Source organism: Salvelinus namaycush, chromosome 26 (assembly GCF_016432855.1).
Source record: "Salvelinus namaycush isolate Seneca chromosome 26, SaNama_1.0, whole genome shotgun sequence".
Classification (NCBI taxonomy): Eukaryota; Metazoa; Chordata; class Actinopteri; order Salmoniformes; family Salmonidae; genus Salvelinus; species Salvelinus namaycush.
In genome coordinates this window covers 27,442,951-27,455,745 of record NC_052332.1, presented here as the reverse complement: position 1 = coordinate 27,455,745, position 12,795 = coordinate 27,442,951, and the positions used below count along the sequence as shown (strand labels likewise).

The 12,795-nt window shown below is 42.5% G+C and overlaps 1 protein-coding gene across 2 annotated transcripts in view; it reads right to left on the bottom strand.

Moving 5' to 3' along the window:
- Positions 1–12,795, bottom strand: part of LOC120021583 (neuroligin-2-like) — a 59,878-nt gene that overhangs the window by 18,646 nt on the left and 28,437 nt on the right. For both annotated transcript variants that reach the window (XM_038965382.1, XM_038965383.1), the window contains one exon: positions 582–767. In XM_038965382.1, coding sequence (XP_038821310.1) covers positions 582–767 — 186 coding nt within the window. The remainder of the gene's footprint in view (positions 1–581; positions 768–12,795) is intronic.

The following is a 12,795-nucleotide window of genomic DNA, read 5'->3' as shown; positions in this document are numbered from 1 at the left end:
TGCTATTGCAGGGCTCTACAACCCTGTTCCTGGAGAGCTACCATCCTGAATAGGGTTGGAGTGAAAACGTAGAGGAGGGTAGCTCTCCGTGAACAGGGTTGGAGAGCCCTGTGCTAGTGTTATGGTGTTGCTTCCGTCCCTCTCCTCGCCCCAACGTGGGCTCCAACCAGGGACCCAACGAACACATCAACAACTACATCCCACGAAGCATCGTTACCTATCGCGCCACAAAAGTCGGCCGCAACCGGGAGGTCCGTGGGGCGACGCACAATTGGCATAGCGTCGTCCGGGTTAGGGAGGGTTTGGCCGGTAGGGATATCCTTGTCTCAGTATGTAAAATGTAATAAAATGTATGCACTCTACTGTAAGTCGCTCTGGATAAGAGCGTCTGCTAAATGACAAAAAAAAAAAAAAAAAAAAAAAACAATCGCGGTCCTTGCAGTGCAAGGGAAACAATTACTTCATGGTCTCTGAGTGAGTGACATCACCGATTGAAATCCCACTAGCGCGCACCGCTAACTAGCGAGCCATTTCACACCGGCTACACTAGCTGGGTTATGACTATGACGACAGGTCCTTACCCTCGGAGTGGTGGGAGAGAATGAGCAGATTGACACAGGAGGCTCCAGCCCCGGAGCCAAAGATGGTGATCCTCTCTGGGTCTCCTCCAAAGTGGCCAATGTTCTCATTGAGCCAGCGCAGAGCCTGGATCTGGTCCAAAAGACCATAGTTCCCCTTGGCTGACTGGTCCCCGGTACTCAGAAACCCTGCAGGACAGAGAGGAGCGCATGGAGGGAGGGATAGAGGGTAGACGGATGGTAGAGGGATTTGAGTGGAGAGGCAGCACAATGGAAAGAGAGAAGGGAAGAGTGATTTGAGGAGTGAGAGGGGTACACAAGGATGATAAGATGACAGAGAGGAAATATTGATGAGAGGAAAGAGACCAGAATGAGAAAGAGGAATACATGAAAAGGCATGGAGAGAGAAAGAGGATGAGGGTTGGTTGAAGAGGAGTAGGGAGAGATTCAGGGAGAGAAGAAAATATTATTACGTTTTGCATCTTTTTATGTCCTCCACAAGCAAAGATGGCCGCAACATCCAGTGACAGTGATGTTTATGAGGCTGCAGCTCGTTAGCAGCCTCAAGTGCTTTAACAGAAACTTTGGCAAATTAGTCAAGCACTGTATTATCTGATAAAGGCAATGGCACTCATTTTTAATACCTATGTCGTTAAATGAACGCAGCAAAGAGAGCTCGTTAGGAAAGAGGAGAGGCACTGTAAACACACTCATAGACACGCACGCACACGCATGCACACACACACACACACACACACACACACACACACACACACACACACACACACACACACACACACACACACACACACACACACACACACACACACACACACACACACACACACACATTCTCTCACATTCTCTCACATTCTCTCACACACACGGGCACAAACAGAATAAATAAAAACATCTAAAATGTGTTATAACGTCATTATCTGTGTTGAACAGCTAATGGGTGTTGCTGGTGTTTTCAAATGTACATAAATCTGGCCATATATTACCTATTACTCGTTATCTTACAGTATTACTTTGTGTGGAAAGTACACATCATATTACTAGTTACATTACTTTGCGTTACTTTCATGAAAACAATCTCAAAATCTCCCTGTTTGTTTGACTGACTGAGGGAGCAAGGCGAGCCATGCACTCTCTAAATAAGACAGGCTACTTACTAATTCAGGTTGATCACAAGTTCCTCCTTTCATCTGTGGCGCTGCTTTGCTGTGCTAGTCTACAAGTGCTACGCTATATATGGGCTGCTTAATTAGCTGTATATTCTGTAAGGCAAAAATCTGTTAATTCAAAATCTTTCTCTCGAACCGCCAGTTCCGGTTCTGGACTGCATGTACACGGACCAAGAGACGTATAGAGGGCACACTTGTCACTAGAAGGGAAAGCCCTTTATATGCTTTGCGATCACAGAAGCGTTCAATTGCAAAGATCAGAGGAGCGCCCTTTATACATTTCTATGGACAGCAGCAGTCTTGACATTTCTCCAAACAGCCTTTCTTTGCTTGCTCGAGAACTCAATTGGAAACAAGTCGAGATTGATTTTGATTTGAAACACACACCCGACTGTTTGACTAAGTAACAATAATAATATATTACCCATTATTACCCAATTAGAAAAAGTACCGCGTTATTTTACTCTGTTACTCATAAAAGTAATTTGATTACGTAACGCATTACCCCAACACTGCTCAATTCAAATTTCAGCAATCTTCAAGTTATAGATTTGGAATTGAATTGGAAAAATAATATTTGGACGTTGCGGAATTTAAATTGATTTGGAATTGTAAAATAATTTAATCTTTGTAATTGAATTGGAATTCAATATTTCTACATTCCCCAGTTAATGGAATTGCTGCACTTAATATCAACAATTGACTGCAAGATTTGTTATAAATTATTTCAACTTGTATTTCTATATTCCCAGTATAGCTAGACTGTCTGAACTGTTGGGGATAATATTCAATTGGGAATTGAATTATTGGAATTGACCTAACATTGGAATTGACAGGAATGGAATTATCTATGAATTTAAAGACTGACCGGGAATTTGAATTAAATTAAATGGAATTTAGAGGGAGAAGGAATGGAATTTGAATTCAATTTGTGGAATGAACCCCAATCCTACTGGGAGCAGAGCATCACTCTGTTATCTGTGGGTCTGAGGCCTAGCTACTGCTTTACGATACAGAGACACACTCATCTGTCTGTCTGTCTCTCCCTTGGTCTGCCTGTCTTGTTGTCTGCCTGCCTACCTGCCTGCCTGCCTCTATTTATCTGTTGGTTAATTGGTGGTTTGGACTTAATAGTTACTGCATGGGTGGATTGCAAACATTGCCAGCCGTGATTAATACCTGTTGTACTGATATGCTACAACTGTACGAGAATTGGAACACGACAAAGTCACTACATGTCAACTGACGTGTTAGACATGACTTTATGAAAATGAAATGATATGAAGGGCATTCTGTACATGAGTTGTATCTCCAGTGTTTTGTATTATTTCATGCATAATGACCTTCATAGGCAGATTAAATGGATCATGATGTGTCAGTAACAGAATCCTTGCTAAGAGTGTTGTGTAATTGATTGTCCTTGAAAAGAGAATGCCATCCTGGCTCCATGGTTCCACACCATGTAGGTCAAGGCAAACACCCCTCCAGGAGGTGCATTACAAGGGACTAAGAGGGAAAATATGTTGAAACCCTTCCATGGCTTCAGGAGAGGGTTTTGTATTCTCTGTAGATGGTAGCCCCATTTCTAAAGAGCAAAGGGCAGAGAGAGAGGACTGGGGAGAGGCCTGGGGAAAGACAGAGGGACAGAGACATACACCATGCAGCCATTCACTCATCCACTGCTGCTTAACTACCCCCAGCGGCACAGTCAAAGAAAAGAGACCAAAATAGGACTGAATACAAAAGCAATCTGACCTCTAAACCCTGAGCTTTGAGCGAGAGAGTGAGAAAGCAAGAGAGAGAGGAGGGATAGAGAAAGAGAGAATGAGAGAGAGCAACAGAGTCAGGAGAGAGAGCTAGAGAGTGAGTAGAAGGGATTAAACAGATCAAGATGTACAGGGACATCAAGATAAAGATCTAGATTAGTGAGTTCACTCACTGGGCGGTCCTCATCCACTGGCCTCACTAAATGGTCGCCCGGTGATTGGACAGTTGATAGATTGATGACAGAGTGGTGTCTCAGTGTGATAATGGTTTGGATCATGGTGGTCAGGGGCAGGGTCTCAGTGACCTTACGACCTCTGAACTGTGACCCGTACTACTAGCTAGAGCCAGAGGCGTGAAGATGTGTCCTATCTCATAGCAGCTGTGGTGAGCTGTCTGCCTGCCTCTGTTGCCTGGCAACCAGCCAGAACTACAGTCACAGAGATCTGGACACACTCTGGCACGACACACATACACAGACTTAAAGTCAGACACACTCGCATGCTCACATGACCTCTTCCCCATTCTATTTGATAGGAGGGAGAGAGGAAATATTTAAGATAAATCAGACAGGTTTTTTCAGTCTTTTCCTCTTTCAATCTCTCTTTCAATCAATTCAATTCAATTTGCTTTATTGGCATGACGTAACAATGTAAAATATTGCCAAAGCTTACTTTGGATATTTACAATATGAAAATCAATCTCTCACTCAGTCTTTTTCTCCTTCAATCTCTCTGTCTTTTTCGCTTTCAATCTCTCTCTCAATCTCTCTGTCTCTCTGTCTTTCTGTCTAGCATAGCTTTCTAGTTTGCTCAGTTTTTTGGTTAACTCTTTAATTCTCTCTCAATCTCTCTGTCTTTCTGTCTAGAATAGCATTCTAGTTTGCTCAGTTTTTTGGTTAATTCTTATTAATTTTTCGTTCTTTCTCTCTCTCTCTCACTCTCTCTCTCTCTCGCTCAATAAGTTTTCTTTTCGATACTTTTCCTGTCTGCTGAGTTGGGCCTCCTGCTTCCTTTAGCGCTGAGAGCAGCAGTTTACAAGGCCGAACTCATGCATATTCTACACTCGCTTTAGGTAACGGCCAAGGAAATGTGAAGAGAGTCTTCAACCTCGGAGAGAGAGAGAAGGAGCGATATGGTGTAGAGAAATAAATGAATTGGAGAAAGACGTAACGGAAGGATAAAGTGCACTAGATTGAGGGTTATTTGAGCTCTGTAAGCATCCACCAGACAGCTCTTCATGAAACACTGCCCCCTCCTGCCTCTGGAACCGTAGTAATACAATATCTCACCGATATTTAGGACGGTTCTTTACAATATTTACAACAATGGGAGTAATCAGTGTAATATTGTGAAAGATTGATTGAACACAGTATATTTCATCATGGGAGACGGTGAAAAAACACATCATTAATTCATTGTCGCTGCATATGTTTATTGTAATGGACACCTTGATAATCATACAGACTGTAACGATAGTCGTCGTAATATTCCTCCTCCTCAGACGAGGAGAGGAGAGAGGGATCAGAAGACCAATGTGCAGCGAGGTATGTAGACATCATGAATTTATTAGACAAGACGAACACTGAACCGAACTATACTTGATAAATACAAAATAACAAACAGACAACGTAGACTGACCTGAACATGCAAACTACATAAAATGAAGAACGCACGAACAGGAAAGAACGAAAGAACGAAAGAGACGAGACAGTACCGTGTGGTGCAATAAACACAGACACAGCGACAATCACCCACAAACAAACAATGTGAAACCACCTACCTTAATATGGTTCTCAATCAGAGGAGATGAAAACCACCTGCCTCTAATTGAGAACCATATCAGGTCACCCATTTACCAACATAGAAACACATAACATAGAAATGCCCACCCACACTCACGCCCTGACCGACTAACACATACAAAACAACAGAAAACAGGTCAGGAACGTGACACAGACCTTGTATGTGGGGGATTGAACCTTTGTATTTTGAGATTAATTCTGTGTTCTAATCATGAATTATGAGCTATGAGTAACACACACGTTCTCTCTCTCTCTTTCTACCCCTCTCCACCTCTCCCTCTCTCTCTACATCTTTCTCTAACTCTCTCTCTAACTCTCTCTCTACCTGAACAGGTGACTGGTGAAGCAGTTGGCTGAGTGGAGTCAGTGCTGTGAGAGCCAATTAGGACTAATGATATTGTTGGGATGTGATGTTCTCCACTACAGTGGCTCAGTAAAAGCTTGTTCTATTCACTGATTCAAGGTGAGTGTGTGTGTGTGTGTGTCCAGACCCTCAGGTGTGTAGAGTCATAGTATAGGAGATAGCTAGCCTGCTGTGTGAGTGAACAGGCCCCTACAGACCTAGTGTCTCAGACATGAACAGGACAATTATCAGGAAGTCACTGAACAAACACATCTATGAATACATGAATAGGTGAATAGAGCGCTATACCCAGAGAGGAGAGGAGGAGAGGAAGAAGGGTGGTATGGAATGGAAAGAGGGCCAAAAAGCTAAGAAAAGGGGGACATGAAAGGCGATGGATACAAGGAAAGCATTACTGTAGATTCAGTAAATTATTCAAATGAGCCTTGCAAGATGGAGCGTAATGGACAGATGGGATGAAGACAGAGACAGGGATATTACAGTTCTACAAAAACATCAATCAAATTCAATCACATTTATTTTTACATCAGCAGTTGTCACAAAGTCCAAAGTCTACCCACATGTATGTAGAAGCACAGCGGGAAAGCTCCCTAGAAAGGCAGGTACATAGGAAGAAACCTAGAGTGGAACCATGCTCGGGGGCAGTAGCGGTTCTAGCTTGTATGGCTCCCTGGGCGAACCCCCCCCCCCCCCCCCCCCCGCCCCAAAAGTACCATTCTGCACTAACTGTAATTTTTTTTGTCAGACATTTGAAACATCACAAATAAATAATCATAACATTTAAAACTATATAAATATAAAAATACAGTATATACAAAAATAAGACTTTTAAAGACAGAAAAACATTTGTGTTGATTTGGCACTCGAGCATCAATACATTACCCCATCACCCAAGACTGTCAACCAAGAGTCAAGACTAAACCTATTCACCTTGGTGGTGTGCAGACTGGTTTAATATTATTCTTAATGATTTCGCACAAACCAGAAAAAAATGCAACAATATGTCTGTGAAACTATATATTCACAGTACTATGAATGAATTGTGGTTTACTTGGTAGCATTTCGTTGTGTGACTGATTTTATTAACTGCATTAGTACTGTACAAAGTTAGAGGTGCGCTATTTGATGGTGTTAGGTTCTTATTTTTCAGAGTAAATGACCCACGGACACTAGAGAAGCTTTAACCAAGTTTATTCATCCCAAAAGTTCTGTACAGCTGAAAACAGACAGCTAAAGATTTCAGACTTCACAGTTTATATGCATCCTAGTTAACTTATTTGGGGTAGGGGGCAGTATTTTCACGTCCGGATGAAAAGCGTGCCCAGAGTAAACAGCCTGCTACTCAGCCATAAAAGCTAGAATATGCATATTATTAGTAGATTTGGATAGGAAACACTCTGAAGTTTCTAAAACTGTTTGAATGATGTCTGTGAGTATAACAGAACTCATATGGCAGGCAAAAACCTGAGAAAAAATCCAACCAGGAAGTGGGAAATCTGAGGTTGGTCGATTTTCAACTCAGCTCCTATTGAAGATACAGTGGGATATTGGTAATGTTGCACTTCCTAAGGCTTCCACTAGATGTCAACAGTCTTTAGAACATTGTCTGATGCTTCTACTGTGAAGTGGGGCCGAATGAGAGGGGATTGAGTAAAGTCTACCATGACCTGAACATGTGCTGACCATGCGCGTTCATATGAGAGCGTGCACTGTTCCATCGCACTTCTGAAGACAAAGGAATTCTCCGGTTGGAACATTATTGAAGAATCATGTTAAAAACATCCTAAAGATTGATTCAATACTTCGTTTGTCATGTTTTTACGGACTGTAATACAACTTTTTTAACTTTTCGTCCGTACTTTCCGCTGGACTTGCTCGCGCGTCGTGAGTTTAGAAAGTGTACTGAACACTAAAACAACAAGGAGGAATTTGGACATAAATGATGGACATTATCGAACAAAACAAACATTTATTGTGGAACTGGGATTCCTGGGAGTGTATTCTGATGAAGATTATCAAAGGTAAGTGAATGTTTATAATGTTATTTCTGACTTCTGTTGACTGCACAATATGGCGGATATACTTTTGTCTTGATTGGGCTCTGAGCGCCGACCTCAGATTATTGCATGGTTTGCTTTTTCAGTAAAGCTTTTTTGAAATCTGACACAGCGGTTGCATTAAGGAGAAGTGCATCTAAAATTCCATGCATAACACTTGTATTTTCATCAACATTTATAATGAGTATTTCTGTAAATTGATGTGGCTCTCTGCAAAATCACCGTATGTTTTGGAACTACTGAACGTAACGCGCCAATGTAAACTCAGATTTTTGGATATAAATATGAACTTTACAGAACAAAACATACATGTATTGTGTAACATGAAGTCCTATGAGAGTCATCTGATGAAGATCATCAAAGGTTAGTGATTCATTTTATCTATATTTCTGCTTTTTGTGAATCATCTCTTTGGCTGGAAAAATGGTTGTGTTATTCTGTGAATAGGCACTCACCTAACATAATCGTTTGGTTTGCTTTCGTCGTAAAGCGTTTTTGAAATCGGACACTGTGGCTGGATTTACAACAAGTGTATCTTTAAAATGGTGTAAAATACATGTATGTTCGAGGAATTTTAATTATGGGATTTCTGTTGTTTTGAATTTGGCACCCTGCAGTTTCACTGGCTGTTGACGAGGTGAGACACTACCGTCCCACATACCCTAGAGAGTTTAATAAGACACTCCCCTTTCTCTCCAATCCTTACATTTTATGGCTCTAGAGGAAGCTAATAAAGAGGGTAACAGGATTCCAAACATGTATTACTCTCTTAAGAGAATCTGTCCTCACCTCCTGACTTCAACCCCTCTTTCATCTAATACACAGATGTCCATCTGTCTTCCCTGTATCAACACATCGCTCTCCTCTCCTCCATCAAACACATTCCAAAGCCTTCTTCTTTCTTCTGAGAACCATTAACTTCTAACATAACCCAGTCTCTTTCATTTCCTATCATTCATTTAATATCTCAATGTTCAAAGTTTAGCAGATTCCAACAATAGATTCCCCCGTTCCTCCTACCTCGGGCTTCCAGTGGGGAGACCTGAGGTCAACCTACCCCCGCCCCCCTCCCCATCTCGTACTTCTGAGTGGGAGACCTTCCCTGCCTAGCTCAAAACTAGAATCAGGGTGCACACTCTGACAAGGTTAATTGACCCACAGTCCCACATGGTGACATGATATCATTGACATGACATGCAAATGAGCGATAGAAAACCGATCGTGCAAATGTCACCATTCCGATTTCTTGTGTGCGGGCGACCCGTACCGCGTCCGGCAAGATGCCGCCCTGGGCGGCTGCCAATGCCGCCTATACCTAAATCCGCCACTGCGTACCGGGGGGAGGCCAGTCCTCTTCTGGCTGTGCTGGGTATTGATTATAAGAGTACATGGCCATCTAGGCCAGATTGTTCTCCTAATGCACATCTCATTAGTGTGAGGGAACCAATCTATTATAGAGAAAAGGTCAATAAGAGACAGATACAGATGTAGGATCTTAATTTGAGCCAGTTCACTACAGAATGAAAATAATCCTGCAGCAAAAGGAAATGTGAGTTATCATGTGGATTATAATTAATGGACATTTTTGTAGGGGTTGAAATATTTTTTTTCGTAAAGTCTAAAATGTCAAAGTGGAAATAACAAATTTCAGAAGCCTTTTTAAACCTCAAATACACTACAAGTTTAACATTTCCTGCAACATGGTGATCAAATTAAGATCCTATATCTACAGTATATACACCGAGTATACAAACATTAAGAACAGCCGCTCTTTCCATGACACAGACTGACCAGGTTCAGGGTCTACAGACAATCACGGATTACAAAAAGAAAACTTGCCCCGTCGCGGACATTGACGTCTTGCTTCTAGACAAATGAAAAACTTTTTGGTGCGCTTTGAGGACAATACAGTGCCACCGACGCGAACCGCTACCAAAGAATGTGGGCTCTCCTTTTCCGTGGCCGACGTGAGTAAAACATTTAAACGTGTTAACCCTCGCAAGGCTGCCGATACAGACGGCATCCCTAGCCGCGTCCTCAGAGCATGCGCAGACCAGCTGGCTGGTGTGTTTACGGACATATTCAATCATTCCCTATACCTGTCTGCTGTTCCCACATGCTTCAAGATGGCCACCATTGTTCCTGTTCCCAAGAAAGCCAAGGGCATTGAACTAAATGACTATCGCCCCGTAGTACTCACTTCTGTCATCATGAAGTGCTTTGAGACTAGTCACCGACAAACTGAAATGGTCCACGCACACAGACAGTGTGGTGAAGAAGGCGCAACAGCGCCTCTTCAACCTCAGGAGGCTGAAAAAATATGGCACCGAAAACCCTCACTAACTTTTACAGGTGCACAATCAAGAGCATCCTGTCGGGGTGTATCACCGCCTGGTACGGCAACTGCACCGCCCACAACCGCAGGGCTCTCCAGAGTGTGGTGCGGTCTGCACAACGCATCACCGGGGGCAAACTACCTGCCCTCCAGGACACATACAACACCCGATGTCACAGGAAGGCAAAAAAGATCATCAAGGACAATAACCACCACTGCCTGTTCACCCTGCTTCCATCCAGAAGGCGAGGTCAGTACAGGTGCATCAAAGCTGGTACAGAGAGATTGAAAAACAGCTTCTATCTCAAGGCCATCTGATTGTTAAACAGCCATCACTAGCACAGAGAGGCAGCTGCCTACCTACAGACTTGATATCATTGGCCACTTTAATAAATGGAACATTAGTCACTTTAATAATGCCACTTTAAGAATGTTTACATATCTCACATTACTTATGTCAAATGTAAAGACTGTATACTACACTATCTATTCTATACTATCTATTGCATCTTAGCCGTTCTGTCTGCTCATCCATATATTTTATATTTATATATTCTTATTCCTTTAGTAGATTGTGTGTATTAGGTTATGTTGTGGAATTTGTTAGATATTACCTGTTAGATACTGCTGCACTGTCGGATCTAGAAGCATAAGCATTTCGCTACACTCACAATAACATCTGCTAACCATGTGTAGGTGACCAATAAAATTAGATTTGATTTAGGTGCCAGGGTCACCAGTTTGTGTCAAGAACAGCAACGCGGCTGGGTTTTTCACGCTCCACAGTTTCCCGTGTGTATCAAGAATGGTCCACCACCCAAAGAACATCCAGCCAACTTGACACAACTGTGGGAAGCACTGGAGTCAACATTGGGGTGCAACTCAATATTAGAAAGGTATTCTTAATGGTTGGTATACTCAGTGTACAGAAGAGTAGGACAGATACATAAACATACATATCGATATAGAGACAGAGGGAAGAACACCGGGAAATGGAGAGACAGCCTTCAAAGCTACGGCAGGTGGGGGCAGATGAGAAGAAGGGAAAATATGGTTGTGTATAAATCCGTCCAGTAGTGAGGTCCACAGACGTACATGTGAAATGACCTGATTGAGTACAGATTGAGTATTACCGTAAGATGTCTGCCTTCCACAGATGAGGCTGTGCTCAGAGAGAGAAGCACAGTGTTTTCAAACTACATCGTTCATGGACGGTTTGTTCTTCTTGTAAACACGAGCCTGTGTCTAACAGCGTAAAATTGGACTCATAGGTGAAATTACTCATTGTGCAATGTGAGGTAACCTTTGAGATCAACCGTATCCATCATGGCCTTTATCAGTATCTGTGTGTTTCAGAGAAATCCCTATCCTTCTGTATAGACGGGTTGGTTGTTCAGCAACAAAACCAAAGTGTGCGCAACTATGGGGCAAAACAGACAGCGTTGGTTAAGGTTGTTCATTACATGTAAACTAGATTTCGTCTCCAATGTTTATCGAAAACATAAATAAAGTTGCACAATGAGCAAATGTCTCTAGAATACATCCTTACAGATGTTGGTTAGCTAGCTAGCTAGCAAATTTGAGCCATATTAGCATAGATGTGACATTAGTCATAACACCTCAAAACAAGACATGGTCTCAAGAACAAGATCAATCGGGCTGAAACGAGACACTTACAATTCACCACATGGCAGTTTCTTGTCATTGCTGTTAGCTATCTGGCCAGCCAGAATCACAACAACACACGGTAGTCTGCCCCTTTGAAGCTTGCACTTCGTTTTCGTTACATTGACAGCTAACCCGTCTATTTTATTATTGGGCTGTTGTATTGTCAATCGTTGTGCACTCTCCAGTGTTATCCTGTTGTGTTATGCAGGATTGGGTTGTGGTCTATTCTATGTTGTTTCACCATCTAAATGATTATTCCATACAGTAACACTATACCCCATCTCTTTTAATTTCATGCTTCCTCCACTCGCTACGTTTGTGCAGGCAAGTTCACTTTCTCCTGACAGCCCCATGCAACAATAACCAAATGATCACCTCATTATAAAAGGGAACATGCGATTTCTCATAATACTCAAATCCCAACACTGGCTCTATTTATTCAATCTGAGCGGGGTTTGTCATTATGAGATTACTGTACATTGAAACCAATAGGCTGTATGCTGAAGCATTAATAACTCAAAGGCAGTGTCCTTGGGTGCATCAGGAGAGAGCTGGGAATGATCATTCAGGGATTTGGTGTTTGTTGGTAGAGAGGAGAGAAACAAACAAATGAGATGAACTCATTAGGAGTCATCCGATCCTGTTCAATCAGAGAGATGGGTCTGATCTGATGGAGAGAATGGGGATGAAATGATCGAGAGGAGAAGAAGAGAGGAGTGGTTGGAGGAGAAGAAGGAGAAGGAGAAGAAGGAGAAGATGAAGACAGCAAAGTGTTACATTTCTCTTCCTGAGGTGAGAAGCCTCTCTCTCTCCCATAGTCCAGTGATGGTTGGCCCTTCCCCAGAGTTCATTAATTAGTTAATTAGTTAATTAGTCTGAACAGATGGCTGTGCAGCACAAATCAAAAGGCTGCATTGGCCTGGAGCAGCCAGGAGGAAGGTAAGGGTAAGGCGAGTAGGCAGCAGCATTGGGCTGGAGCAGCCAGGAGGACGGTAGGGGGAAGGTGAGCAGGCAGCAGCATTGGGATGGAGCAGCCAA